The sequence below is a fragment of the Chanodichthys erythropterus genome, chromosome 15 (genome assembly GCF_024489055.1).
Source record: "Chanodichthys erythropterus isolate Z2021 chromosome 15, ASM2448905v1, whole genome shotgun sequence".
NCBI lineage: Eukaryota > Metazoa > Chordata > Actinopteri > Cypriniformes > Xenocyprididae > Chanodichthys > Chanodichthys erythropterus.
The window spans coordinates 8,442,437-8,456,331 of record NC_090235.1 but is presented as its reverse complement, the minus strand read 5'-3'; the positions used below and the strand labels follow the sequence as shown (position 1 = coordinate 8,456,331).

Genomic DNA, 13,895 nt, shown 5'->3' with positions numbered 1-13,895 from the left:
GTTTGGGGATATTTTAATCCAAAATTCTTACATATTGTGCATTTAAGTGGGCTGAAGTGTTTTAATGAGAGATACACTTTTAACACTGTTAAATATTTTCTTATTTCTTGGGCTTCACTTTCTGACTTTCTCTGTGTCTTGGGATTTTTCCATTGTGCAGCTCATGTGCCTACCTAGACAAAACAACAAGTAGTAGTCCTTGGACACACTGACACTCTCACACACAACCAGAAGTTGAAGAAACACACACATTTACGCACATACATTTCTTATTTGTTATTATATTTTGTGAAATGCCATACATGGTAAGGTTTACATGGTAAGTCGTATGATTGGATGCTCAAGCCATCCTGGAGATTGTTGTTTAACCTATGTCTATAAATATGACCCTTCTTCCTGAATAAATCTGAGAATGCTTTGTACCACACTTGATCTGTGTCTGCTTGATCATTCTCCCGAGATCTCGCGCTGCTGCTGCCACACATCACAGGGGTTGAGGCGCCTGTTTCTTAACTGATGACTGGAATTACAAATATTCTACCTATTACTGAGATTTTGATCTAACAAACACTAAAGACAGAACTGATAGCATACCGTTGTCAGGAAGCACGCTGTTATTGAGAGAGAGCAGTGGTGGGACATTTTGTCTGAAGCGTTCGGTAAACCACTCGTCTTCACTTGCAGCCAAACACCTCTCCATACAGGCACAGGGTTCTTCGTGAAACAACCGCTCCACTATGCTGTTGTTCATTAAATGTTTGATCTGATCATAAGGAACTTTACATATGGTCACAGTCAGAACTGATGACAGCACTCAAAAGAACCACGAAGACGATCTTCATGTGTTTACAAGACTGCATTTTGAATGTTGAAGGGGTTCTCTGATGTTGGGTTGGTTTAGATTGAGGTTTAGGTGATTCCTCTGGCACGTTTCTGTACCCTAACATGAGACCAGCTGCAATAAATGACAATGAAAATAAATGATTAATGAAAACCATTAATTAGGGGAATATATTGATAGAATGACAGTATCATTCCACTGCGCTCCTTTTCCCATTGCTTTTCAATGTAATAATGATGTCTAATTCTAATTTAAAAAAAAAAAAAAAAAAATAGAGCTTTTTTCGTTCCACTGATCTGGGTCTCGCGTTTAACAGCAAAAGCTCATTCTGTGTGAACAGGTGTTGTGCCGAATTCTGACCCCGCCATACTGTCAAAAGATAATTTAAAGTCATTATTGTGTAAAATGAGATAAGCGTCAAATAGACAATGGAATAGAAAAAAAAAGGAAACGGCTCTCTTTTATGAATGGAGCATTGAGGGCATTTTTGCCCTAATATAATTTATTGGCATATAACTGCATTCTGTAGGCTCCATCACGCAGTGAGTTGTTACCCTGCATCATGTTCACCTCAGTCAACTGAAATGTCAGATATCTTGGGCGGGTGCGTTAAATGCTTTAATAATTTTAACGCTTTTTTTTTTTTTTTTTTTTTTTTTTTTTCGTAACCAATTAATTCGCCTAAATTGCGCATTAAAACAAAAGTCCTAGTTTTTATTATCTGTGCGCAAATGCTCTAGCAATTCACCTTTCGGCATGCCTCCTCTCGGTACGCCCATTTTCTCTTACCTCCCTTCCCCTTGTTATGTACACTGTGCATAACTTTTGCAGAAGTTTGAAAACAAGAACATTTCACCTCAAAGCATTTTCAAAGCATTTCTCGTATAAGCACACTTTCTTTGGGTTACATTTTTCAAAATGCTTTATACCAAGAACCAGAAGCATGCTTTGGCTTTTTATTTTAATAGTATTTAGATCTAATACTTCTAATACTTCGGTGCATTTTTGGCTGTATCAATCGGGTGTGATCAGGTAAAACCAGTCCCACTAGTTGAGGGACCAACACATGGGCGTAGGTTTAGGGGGGACGCTACTAGTCCCTATCAATATTTTGAGATGACAAATTTGTCCCCACCAATATTTAGCAAGCTCCTTTGAACTGCTATTTGGATCTTTGCACTGCTATTTGGATCGATTCTAACGGCCAGGACGACGACAGTACAAGAAACGCCGTAATTTGATTGGCGACGGGGTATCTTACAGGCTACAAGCGCGGGCCGGGACTACTTTTGTGCTTGCACTAGCAGCGAGCGGGTGGTGTGTGTGTGTGTGTGCGCGCGCGCGCGAGCGCGCATGTTGACGACGCCGACGGTAAGTTACCAGGGCTGTCTCTCTGCCACATACAAAGGCCAGAGTAAAAACATTTTAATATTCCGTTTTGTTGCCCCTTTTTGTACTTTGTAGATGCCACGGGACATAAGAAGCTTTTTCATAAAGCAGAGTCAGAGTGTAAGTAGGCAAAATAACTAGCTAGCCACACAAATAAATTAGCAGTATGACTGACCAGGCTTTCAAATGCAGATTCTACTGTGGAAAATAATATTAACTGGTGATAGTATGTGTTACCCAGGATGATAGAATGCTACGTTAGCAAGTAACTGAATGTCAATTAGCCAACAGTTTTTTTTTTTTTTTTTTTTTTTTTTTGTAAGTAGGCCTTTAAATAGGCTATTAATGTACATAGTAAATTATGTTTGTTTGTTAATGTGGAAGGTAAATAGTGTAGAAAAAGGTTATTATATTTATTTTTTTTAGATTTGTTTCCTTGTGGCAGAGTATTTTTTGTTAGTGTAGGCCTAAATACTAATGTACATAATTTCTGTTAATAAAATGTTTGGTTGTGCAGCATTACACAGTCTCAGGTTTTTATTTTTATTTTTTGAGAGTGCATTTTTGAGATTATACCGTTATACTAGCTCTTTAGAGACAGTATACAGGATATATGGTATATCGGGGTCAGGAATCCTGACTCAGGATACAATATAATGAGATGAAGTAGATTCACTTCTGTATTGTGATATTCTGTATTAATAATAAAAAAGGAATTCACCATTAAATCACTGGTATCTTACAACAAAAGAATTCCGGGGGGGGGTGTCCGCACCAAAGCTGAGACCAAACCTACGCCCATGGACCAACTTGAAGTTCTCCTTGGTTTGGGGAGGCTTCGAGCATTCATGCTTTAAAGATTCAGATGACATGAAATAAAACATATTGCTGAGTATATTTTTTGCCCATAATATATTTATACAGACTTCACTAAAACCTGTCAACCTGAACTTCTTATCAATTTGGTAAGTTTCACCTTTTATACTACGATCATTTAATTTTGTCTTATATATACCAGTCTCTGAAATGCAACATTTATAAAATATTGTGATAGTGTATTAAACAATTCCGTGTCAAACAGTCCCATATTGGACACTTATGTTGGTGAAACACTGTTTTAAATCTTATATATATAGCCTATATAGTTTTATGTTTTTAATATTTAACCGAAATGAAATCAGTGATATATGCGATCTGAAACAAATTAATTAACCCTCTGATGTATTATTAAATAATTAAGTAAATTAAAATAAAAGTCGTATTCACGTCAAAAACAATATAGCCTACTCATTGTTCCCACCAAAATACGCATTTTTAAATGAATGATGCTGTTTTTGTTGTTGTTGTTTTTTTTGTTTTGTTTTTTCGAGTCCAACCAAAACGGTGTCGAAGTTACATTGCACTTTTACTATTAGCCTACTTTGAAAAATCTAATTTAAAGTGTGAGAATTCACGCAGAAAGCGACATATGCATGATTATGATGATGACATTTTTACAGTGCGGTGGTTTGAACTTTAGCCACACAAAGACTGTTGTCATTTAAAGCTATGCCGCTATAATGTAAATCATGTATCAAAAGATTAAAATGGAAAAACTGACGTATTTCTGTATTTTTAGTAGGCTAACAAAACTTTATTTGTCCAGGGAAAATGCGCACGCAGAATATAAGTGTCTTCAGCAGACAGACGTCTCGCTTCATCATCTTGCCCTTAAGTTTCATGACCATCTTTCTTCTGTACACTCAAAACGCCCCGATGGACGATACCATATACTCATTTGATGATTTAATCTTCGAACCTTCATGCTCCTGTAAAACTTGCATCATGGGATTTATGGACGATGACTGGTTCGTTTATCGTTACAATCCCACCATTCCAGCCCTGCTCAACAGAAGAAACAGCTTGTTACATAGAGACGCATACAAATGGTGGAGGGTAAGACTTTAAAATATTGAAAGCGGGGTCCTATGATTCACTGTAAACTAAATAAAGTCTATTTTCATATATATATATATATATATATATATATATATATATATATATATATATATATAGTACAGTCCAAAAGTTTGGAACCACTAAGATGTTTTTAAAAGAAGTTTCGTCTGCTCACCAAGGCTACATTTATTTAATTAAAAATACAGTAAAAAACAGTAATATTGTGAAATATTATTACAATTTAAAATAACTGTTTTCTATTTGAATATATTTGACAAAGTAATTTATTCCTGTGATGCAAAGCTGAATTTTCAGCATCATTAATCCAGTCTTCAGTGTCACATGATCCTTCAGAAATCATTCTAATATGCTGATCTGCTGCTCAAGAAACATTTAATGTGTACAATTGTACAAAATATTTGTGTACAATATTTTTTTTCAGGATTATTTGATGAATAGCAAGTTCAAAAGAACAGTGTTTATCTGAAATCTAATCTTTTGTAACATTATAAATGTCTTTACTGCCACTTTTGATTTAATGCATCCTTGCTGAATAAAAGTATTCATTTCTTTAATTTCTTTTCAAAAAAATAAAAATAAAAATTCTTACTGACCCCAAACTTTTGAACGGTAGTGTATAATGCTACAGAAGCTTTGTATTTCAGATAAATGCTGTTCTTTTGAACTTTCTATTCATCAAGGAATCCTGAAAAAAAAGTACACAACTGTTTTCAACATTGAAAATAATCATAAATGTTTATTGAGCAGCAAATCAGCATATTAGAATGATTTCTGAAGGATCATGTGACACTGAAGACTGGAGTAACGATGCTGAAAATTCAGCTTTGATCACAGGAATAAATTACTTTGTCAAATATATTTAAATAGTACACAGTTGTTTTAAATTGTAATAATATTTCACAATATTACTGTTTTTTACTGTATTTTCAATTAAATAAATGTAGCGTTGGTGAGCAGATGAAACTTCTTTTAAAAACATTAAAAAATCTCAGTGGTTCCAAACTTTTGGACTGTACTGTAATTATATATATATATATATATATATATATATATGTGTGTGTGTGTGTGTGTGTGTGTGTATGTGAATATTTCATACTGTAAGACGTGATAGCCCCAAATAAGTTAACTTATTTCTTCTCTGTAACTCCAGTTGCTATGACAAGTTTTGAACTCAAGTTTATAAGTTTTCAAAAATGAAACTTACTCCATGTCTTGACTATTTGTGAGTTGAAACAAAGGTTATCTTCAGTTTTTATGGCAGCAGGTTTCTAAGTTCAACCAACTGGAAATATTTTACAATGGCAGTTTTCGATTTATGAGAAGTTCTTTTCATTTTACATATTCTGTGGCAAAATAATTACTGCGTAGTTTCTACATTTTCACATATTCATTCTGATGACAATCAGGAAGTTAAGCAAACTAAAAGTATACAGCCAGCTGAGGAATGTCCTGATGTGAAAATGAAAATAAAATCATCCTATATTGATAGTCTTTGCATGACGAGATTGTTGTCTTGATGCAAATTTGTATCTCTATAAATATTTGTACAGGGTCTACAACCGTCAAGGTTCAGAGTCAACTACACAGAGGTGGTGGACCAGTTGTTTTCTCTCTTCCCCGATGAAGAACACTACTTGGATGCTGGTCCAGATCGCTGCAGAACCTGTGCTGTGGTGGGAAATTCTGGGAACCTCCTGGGATCCTACTATGGTCAACTAATAGACAGCCATGACTTAGTCATTAGGTATTAGAAGAACAGATTATTACACAGAATAAAGATCAGCAGTGGATCTCAACCCTGTTTGTGGTATAGGAATGATCTTATTTTTCTCTCAGGATAAATAAAGGCCCGACAAAAGGTTACGAGAAGGATGTGGGGTCCAAGACCACTCACCGGATTCTGTATCCCGAGAGCGCTGTGGACTTGGAGGATGACACACATCTGGTGCTTTTTCCCTTTAAGATTCGTGACATGCAGTGGCTCATAAGCACCTTCACCACTAGACACATCACGCAGTGAGCACTGTTTATTTAAACAATTAAATAATTCTGAAAGCAAGCAAATGATTATCTATATCTTCATTTTGTTCCTCAGCACCTACACACGAGTCAAATCTTCAATCAAGGCAAATGAGAATAAGGTATCCATATCATTAAATCAATGTCAATGAGACTCATTATTGAGAGATTGATTGTTAAGCCCTATAATAAGCAGATATGTATATCTCATAAATGTTTTGGTTCTGTCTAGGTGATGATCCTCCACCCTGCTTTTATAAAGTATGTCTACGAGAAATGGCTGCAGAAAAATGGCAAATATCCTTCTACTGGTTTCATTACAGTAGTATTTGCCCTGCATATCTGTGATCAGGTAAACTGTTTGTGTTGTTCATGATGCTTGCGTTTATGATTGCTGATGTTATCAACAGAGTTTCCATATTTTAAAAGAGAAAAAAAATAACTAGCTCATTAAATGCTATTTACACTACAAAATAGTATGCAATAATAACATAGTCAGTGAATATGATTATATTTATTAAAATCATAAATGGATGCTGCTTTATTACGTTGTACTTGACATTACCTCCCCTATTTCCACTATCAAATAAATACCAGCTAGGCATCTTATTTACACTTTTCAAATATTTTCTTAATTGTTATTTAAAATAAACGATACTCCTAGGCCTAGCTTATAAGCAATAAGAAAAGGGAGAAAATGAATTCAGTAAAATGCAGAGACCAACTCAAGTGCAACATGTTCCTAAATCAATATCTTTGTTGATCCCGGAACAACATTGATTTTAGGGATATGTTATGCGTAGGGTTAGTTTAGGGATAGGGTTAGAGTACTACATTTTCGGAAAGGAATGATGTTCCAGTCTGTCTTTGCAAAATCACTAACACCACCCATCTTACTCTCCACACTTATCAGCTGGATTTCTTTGGTATTGTCTCTCAATCAGACAATAGTGGGTGCGGTTAGTGTAAATAGCCCCTAAGAACAAGGCGGGCTATTTGCACAGTGTAAATAGACACTCCTTAAAGGGTCATGAAACCCCCCTGTTTTACCCTGGTCGTTCACACCTCTGAGTTTCAAAAAGTCTGTGAAAATGGGCGTGTAAAGCTCTGGAAAAGTGGGAGTGTAGAGGGGGGAAGAGGGGAGAGAAAAACCAATGAAGCACAGACATACAACACACTCATTATACAGAATAATGAATATTAATATATGAGCACGGAGAGAATGACAACAAACTCCCAAGCACAAGGGAGAAATGTGGAATAATATTTAATAGGGCTAATAATAGGCTACTTTGATTACATTTACGAGCACTGCAGTCTCAAAATCTGTCTTTTAGAATAATCGTGTCATTGCGTTCAGATACACACCACTGCATCAGTGTCCAGTTTGCACATATAATTCATTTGAAGAAGACTTGATGAAATATGTGTGCATAACTACAGTGTGCTGGTTAATGTTTGCTGCAAGAGAATGTGTGAAATAAAAACTTTAAACAAAGATACTTTATTCTGTATGAGCTATGTGCCACGTGGCCAGTGTTATTAAACTCATCGCGGAGCTCCGCGCTGAAACCGAGCGTATGCGCGCTCCACCTGTATATCAAAATAACAGTCGTATTTTTCACGTGTTCGTATTCAAACTCCAGCTCTGACCGCATCGCGAGCAAAATAGTATTTTTATATTTAATACAAACAACTCGTGCTGCTGTGCTGAAGGAAACAACATAGCCGCCCTATACGGTTCGTGCGTTTGAACCAGGGGCGTAGTTTGTGGGGGGGACGGGGGGAGGTAACCCCCCCCCCCAATATTCAAATCCATCAGTTACAACCCCCCCAATATTTCAACATGAAAATTACAGTAGATCTATACTAAAATATGTAAAGTTCATTTATTTTGTAACAATAATTTTGTTTATAATCGAATATGTGTTTGTCATAATAAATAAGTCAAAAAAATATCCCCCCCCCCTCCAGTGAACCGATTGGTAACGCCCAACCAACGCGCGTTGCACTTTCACCAACACAACGCGAGTGGAGCTCTACTGTTTGAATGAAAGAGAGCGGGTAGCACCAAAAAATGAAGAGAACCGCTGCCCAGCCGACTATATTAAACTTCTGTCCAAAGAGGGACGTTAAAAAGAATAAAGCATGTACTGAGAAGGAGGTCTGAAAACATTGTAATAGCTAAGTACACTACACATATATTTTAGCTAGCTAATCCATTGCAATTTAGCCATAACTATCAGTGTAACTGTAACCAGTTACTAAAACAGGCATCTATTTTGTTACTTCATTTTTCAATAGCGTCTTATCAATGACAAAAGTATTCAAATTGGTGTTTGTTTTCTTCCTTAATTAATCTGACTTTTGAAGGAATTGGCTGAATCAAGTAGCTCACTCATTAAAAAGTCGAATCGCTGCCACCTACTGGCGGTTTCAATATATAACATAATTTAGCCTATTTCTTTTTAGAATCACTGTTATGTTAGAATTTGATGAATGGTTATAAATAAATTCCATAAAGTTATGATAGATAGCTAGAGAAGAAATAAATTATCCAATAACACTACATAATGTTACAATAACACCCCCCTAATGCGATCTCACGAGAACATATTTTCCATTTGTGCTGGTAGATTACTGCAAAACAATCCACATGCACACAAACCTCTGCTCTGGTCGTGTCGCAGGAAAACACATTGTGTTGCAGCACTGAGGAAACTAACACCAACGATATGTCTCTGAATGACAACAGACCGAGGCGAGAGCAGTGACACTTCCTCATGCATAATACTGCAATTATAATCGTATGCATACTAAAGTGCAGTGATTGGATTGAATGAGCTTTATGTCATGGATATATATGTCGAGAATCTACATCAGCATGTTCGAAAGTACACGATGACGTCAGATTTTGTGATTTTGCTCCGACTCAGCTTTTCAAACAGGAAGACAGAAATTGCTCTGAAAAATGCAAAAATAACTATTTCTCACTCATGTATAACATTAATGAGTACCTTTAGTGTTTTCAATGATGTGCAGCCTATACATATCTGTTTACATCTCAAAAAAGTGTTTTGGGGTTTCATGACCCTTTAACCTAAATGATAATTTCCTTTTTAAATAACATTATTTTGTGTTTAGGTATATGCTTTTTATCCCGATCTTCATATAAAAATATGCACTTTTTTGCAGTAAGCTATTTATCTTATGTATCTATCTCAAAACATTTACCAATTTATTTAAAAGTTTTTAGTGAGAAAAAAAAAAACACTGAATGCACCATTAAGAAATGTATGTATAAATGCACCATTATGGAATGATATTTGAATAGCTTTTAACACAGTTTAAATCCCAGTGTCATATTGCCACCAGATAGAACACCCTGAAATGGCAACTCCTGACAGCTCTGTCTTTTACGCAGGTGGATGTCTTTGGGTTTGGAGCTAAAAGTGATGGAACCTGGCATCATTACTTTGACAAATCTCACACTAACTTTAAAGGCGGACCTCATAAAGGAGACATTGAAAATACAACAATGCATCAACTTGTACACAGAAACAAGATTTCAATATATAAAGGGTATTGATAAAGAAAACAGTTCTTACATTTGAAGGATTTCAAGATGGATTCAGGTCTGAGAGGAATGTAAAAATTAATATAAATGTTAATGTATTTAATATAAATGTTGGTGATGTTTTGAGAGCTGTGCCCAAAAAGAAAAAAAAATGTATAGGAATGTTCTTTCAAGAAAGGAATGCTCTTTCATTTTAAAGTTCTTTCGGGAAAGCAATGTAACATGAAAATCTAAATTTTAAAGTCGTTTTGCCTATGTGCTGTTTTTAATATGCTTTAAGACAAACTATGTGTAGATTCATAAGTCAACACCAATTGCCATTTGTTGTTCTCTATGACACAAATATGTTGTAACCAATCTAGTCATCATGCGGAGTGGGCCTATATCATTCTGAAGCTGGGGAGAAGCCAGTTATTCCGGTCTATTTTCTGTTGATATATAATCGTATATTTAACAATATAGCGGATGAATTATGTGCATTAGGCTATTTTACGATGTTGTGATGAACTATCGCCAGAGAAACGTTCCGCCATCTTTATAATGTTGTCTTTGAACTTCCGTTTTTGCAGTAGCTCTGTACATTTCTATCATCGTTGTCAAAGAATAATTAGCTGGTGAAGTGGATTTACTTGTTGTAGAGTTAATGAAAGTTTCGTGAGCGTAATGTTTAAAGCAGATGTCTTAACAAATGTCAGTACACCGGGACGATTTTAAAACGAAATAAGTAAGATCGCTGTGGAAATACAAACCGGAAGTCAAAAGACAACAAGTGCAGCTCTGAAAAGGGGCGGGGCTGCATAAGGCCTAGGGCCTTTCGCAATCTGGGGTGCTTCTCAATACCCCTCCTCGTTTTCTCGCTCTTCCGTCCTCCATCATATGACCTGGAAACCGATCGAGGGCCATCTTGAAGGAAATCTCAATTCTCTAATTGCACCGCAAGGATACCCTGTACGATTACGGTGTCAGATTATGGCTTGAATAAAGACTCGTTTTTACGTCTCCTTGCACAATATTATGTTATGACTTCAAAACGTTTTTTTTTTTTTTTTTTTTTTTAACCAGAGTGCACGATTTGTAAACGAATATATTTTGGACTTTGCATCGCTTAACCAGCTCCATATGTTTCGCTTTTCTGACGAGAAAGGAGAGTAAAAGAGCTCAAAGAGTGATCTAAACAAGCTAAAACAGCACGATTATGGATGCTTTTTATATCACATTTGCGTTTGTTACCATGATCGGGTAGGTTTAGGTGTAGTGTTGGTTATACGTTATTTTAAAAGTGCAAATTTCAAATCTGAACTGCGGTGATTCATATAAAAACACCGTCATAAAAATGTACCATATTCAAGTTTATCTGTTCCGGCAAAAAAAATAAAAAATAAAAAAATGAACATGCTTTAAGCGCCACTCAGTGGACATTTCACATCGAAACTGTAGTTGGTACGGTGTGACTCGCGAAAACGTTCCCACAGGTACATTTTTTCTAGGTTGGCCTTCATTGACGTCGATGTTCAAAGCGTTAAAGATGCTGATTTTTAGAAGGCAGATTAAGATAGCGAACGGGAACATGAGTTAGCTATGTCCAAAATGACGCACTATACACTAAATATGCACTGTAACTCATTCATAGTGTATGAATTGTATGCTTATTTTTGTCAATAAACATCGGTGTCTGATCCCCTTGCGAAATTTCCTACATTCCACACTTCGTTTTTTCCGTTAATTTAGTGCATCAGCCGGGTATTTAAAGTGCACTTTTTCTTTTTGGAATTTTCTGTGTGAACGCATGCTACTCGCATTATTTGTAGCCTACTTAAAAACTCGAATTAGGACGCACCCATGGTGTGTAACATTAGCTGTTTGATAACAAGCAAAAGGCTTATCATATTATGTGTCTGATATCGTAGAGAGTGATAGCGTAAGAGTGATATGCATAACATTCTTATGCATCGACTTGTAGACCAGCCTGTAACTAACTCTTCCACTTCTCCTTCTGAATCAGTTTCTTCTTCAAACATATATGGCTGAATTAAACCAGTATTTCCACCTGCCATTGTGCACCATTTACTAACTAGAATGCAAGTGAGCGAGTGGATCAGGTATTTTGAATTTAAGCTAATTTGCATATAAGTTTGCATAGCCTATACCAAATAAAGGAATGGTGTAGAGTTGCATTAAAGCTGTTTTGAGGCATGAGATTTTTTTTTTTTTTTTTTTTTTTTTTTTTCACAGGAAAAATATTTAAATGTAATTTTGGTGATCAAAGATGAGTTTTAAGGGATAAAATAATTATCATAAATAATAGTTGATTCTCGTTTAATTACCAGCTCTGTCCTGTTCTCTTTTTGCCAGAAGACTCTCCTCTCTCTGAAACAGCTTGTAAACAATAAGAAAAGCCATTCAGTGACCAGAGCATGTTAGTTGGCTGGAATAATAATCTCTAGTGAGGAGCATTTTGCATTATAGAACATGTTCATTATATTTTACTCTTTAAACAATTTACAATGTCATTAAGTGGGGAAACTGGATTTTTTGGATGTCTGTGTGACCAAATCAGGGCTCATTAAAGACCTTTTTTGGAAAAAAACAGATCTGTATTTTTTTACACACTTAGCTGTCACCCACCTTTAGCCTATACTTAAAGGATTAGTTCGTTTCAGAATTTAAAAAATTCCTGACAATTAGCCTTTCGCCGAGCCCCGCCCCCCTTAGTTACTGTTGCTTTGTCCGCCAAGCCGTAGCGCTGTCACGCCACATGCAGTGAAAAATACATCGCGGAACAAAGAGGATACTGACCACACATCGACAGACAAGACTTATGATATTAAACAAAGTCCTAGCTTTCAAAGCGTGTAGTTATTAAAGAAATTCAAACAATAAAAACCGTTTTGTTGCTCTTTAATGTGTCGTGACCATGGTCGTGACAGATTGCTGTAGATCCTCAGCTCAACCGCTCGTAAAAACCGATCATCTTTTCCTATTAGTCCATGAACATGAGAATGAATGTTGTTTTGAACGCGTAAAGACGTCAATACACACCATTTTTCAAGTTTAACTCCAAGGTTAATCTTTCTACTGGCTGCTTTGTCTGAGAAAATGGTGGATGCAGCGTTCTGATTGGTTAGATCGCTTGTCAATCAAACTCCCGGCGAAAGGTCAATTTACTCCCGCATGTCATTCAAGACTTTCTTTCTTCAGTCAAAAATAAATTAAAGTTTCTGAGGAAAACATTCCAGGATTTTTCTCCATATAGTGGACTTCGGTGGGGTTCACCCGGCTGAAGGTCCAAATTGCAGTTTCAGTGCAGTTTCAAAGGGCTCTACATGATCCCAGACTAGAAAATTGGATTTCCCAGATGAGGATTGCATGACAGGGCAGCGAGGCACCAAGTCAGATGCCTAAAGTTTTCGGAAATAGCTGTTCTTGATGTCTGATGAAGGCCTTAACAATGGCCAAAATGTTACTTGTTAATATTTACTTCAATTAAGCCTCTTTAAAAAGTTATTATTATGACATCATGATTATAAAAGCTGCCTTATATGCAATTGTATACAAATCAGTTCATTTTAATCTAATAATGATGACAGGAATCATTCCCTGTGTAGAATTTAGGGGATTGTTGAAAGAAATTAACATTCTTTCAACAAATCCATATTGAATCCATATTCAACAAATCCATATTGAACCGCATCAGTGAATCATGAAAACTGTTATTACCCAGCCTTAATAAAAACACTGTAGTCATTGTACCATGTAAACATTGTTTACATTGTGTAACATGTCAGTAAACTTGATGTAATTCTATTCTGATAGGCTACCAAATCTCAGTAGGCACTGCACTTCTTGTGATTAACGTTTTGTTTTTTTTTTTGTTTGTTTTTTTGCAAATTACCCCAACCCCTACCCCTAATTCTCACTTACTGCTGAACTCAAAAGTTGACAGCCCTGCCTGAAATAACCACAATTTTCAGGATCCACTTTTTTTTGTTAAACACTAGGCTAGGTTTGTGTTCAAACAGGTTCATACAGACCTCATAAAACAAGATAGCTGGTTTATCTATGAAACAGCAATGCAAGTGAAGAAACTCAGGAGCAAGGGTCAATTCAGAG

General features: G+C 36.0%; 1 protein-coding gene across 3 annotated transcripts; it reads left to right on the top strand.

The window, feature by feature from the left end:
• Positions 1 to 2,191: 2,191 nt before the first annotated feature.
• LOC137037408 (CMP-N-acetylneuraminate-beta-galactosamide-alpha-2,3-sialyltransferase 1-like) lies at positions 2,192 to 13,165 on the top strand. Of its 3 annotated transcripts, XM_067411378.1 has the most exons (9): positions 2,192 to 2,212; positions 2,306 to 2,350; positions 3,155 to 3,195; positions 3,876 to 4,165; positions 5,740 to 5,933; positions 6,026 to 6,205; positions 6,285 to 6,330; positions 6,441 to 6,560; positions 9,633 to 13,165. In XM_067411378.1, the coding sequence occupies exons 4-9, from the start codon at positions 3,881 to 3,883 to the stop codon at positions 9,795 to 9,797; spliced, it is 990 nt and encodes a 329-aa protein (XP_067267479.1). In that variant the 5' UTR covers positions 2,192 to 2,212; positions 2,306 to 2,350; positions 3,155 to 3,195; positions 3,876 to 3,880; the 3' UTR covers positions 9,798 to 13,165. The 3 variants fall into 3 exon arrangements, with proteins under 3 accessions (XP_067267479.1, XP_067267478.1, XP_067267480.1); XM_067411377.1 differs by lacking the exons at positions 2,192 to 2,212; positions 2,306 to 2,350 and having other exon boundaries at positions 3,057 to 3,195; XM_067411379.1 differs by lacking the exons at positions 2,192 to 2,212; positions 2,306 to 2,350; positions 6,441 to 6,560 and having other exon boundaries at positions 3,057 to 3,195.
• The last annotated feature ends 730 nt before the right edge of the window (positions 13,166 to 13,895 follow it).

Coding starts and splice junctions, on each gene's coding strand:
- LOC137037408 (XM_067411378.1), top strand. CDS start 3,881: ATGCGCACGCAGAATATAAGTGTCTTCAGCAGACAGACGTCTCGCTTC. Junction 4,166..5,739: donor ACGCATACAAATGGTGGAGG/GTAAGACTTTAA, acceptor ATATTTGTACAG/GGTCTACAACCGTCAAGGTT. Junction 5,934..6,025: donor AGCCATGACTTAGTCATTAG/GTATTAGAAGAA, acceptor TTTTTCTCTCAG/GATAAATAAAGGCCCGACAA.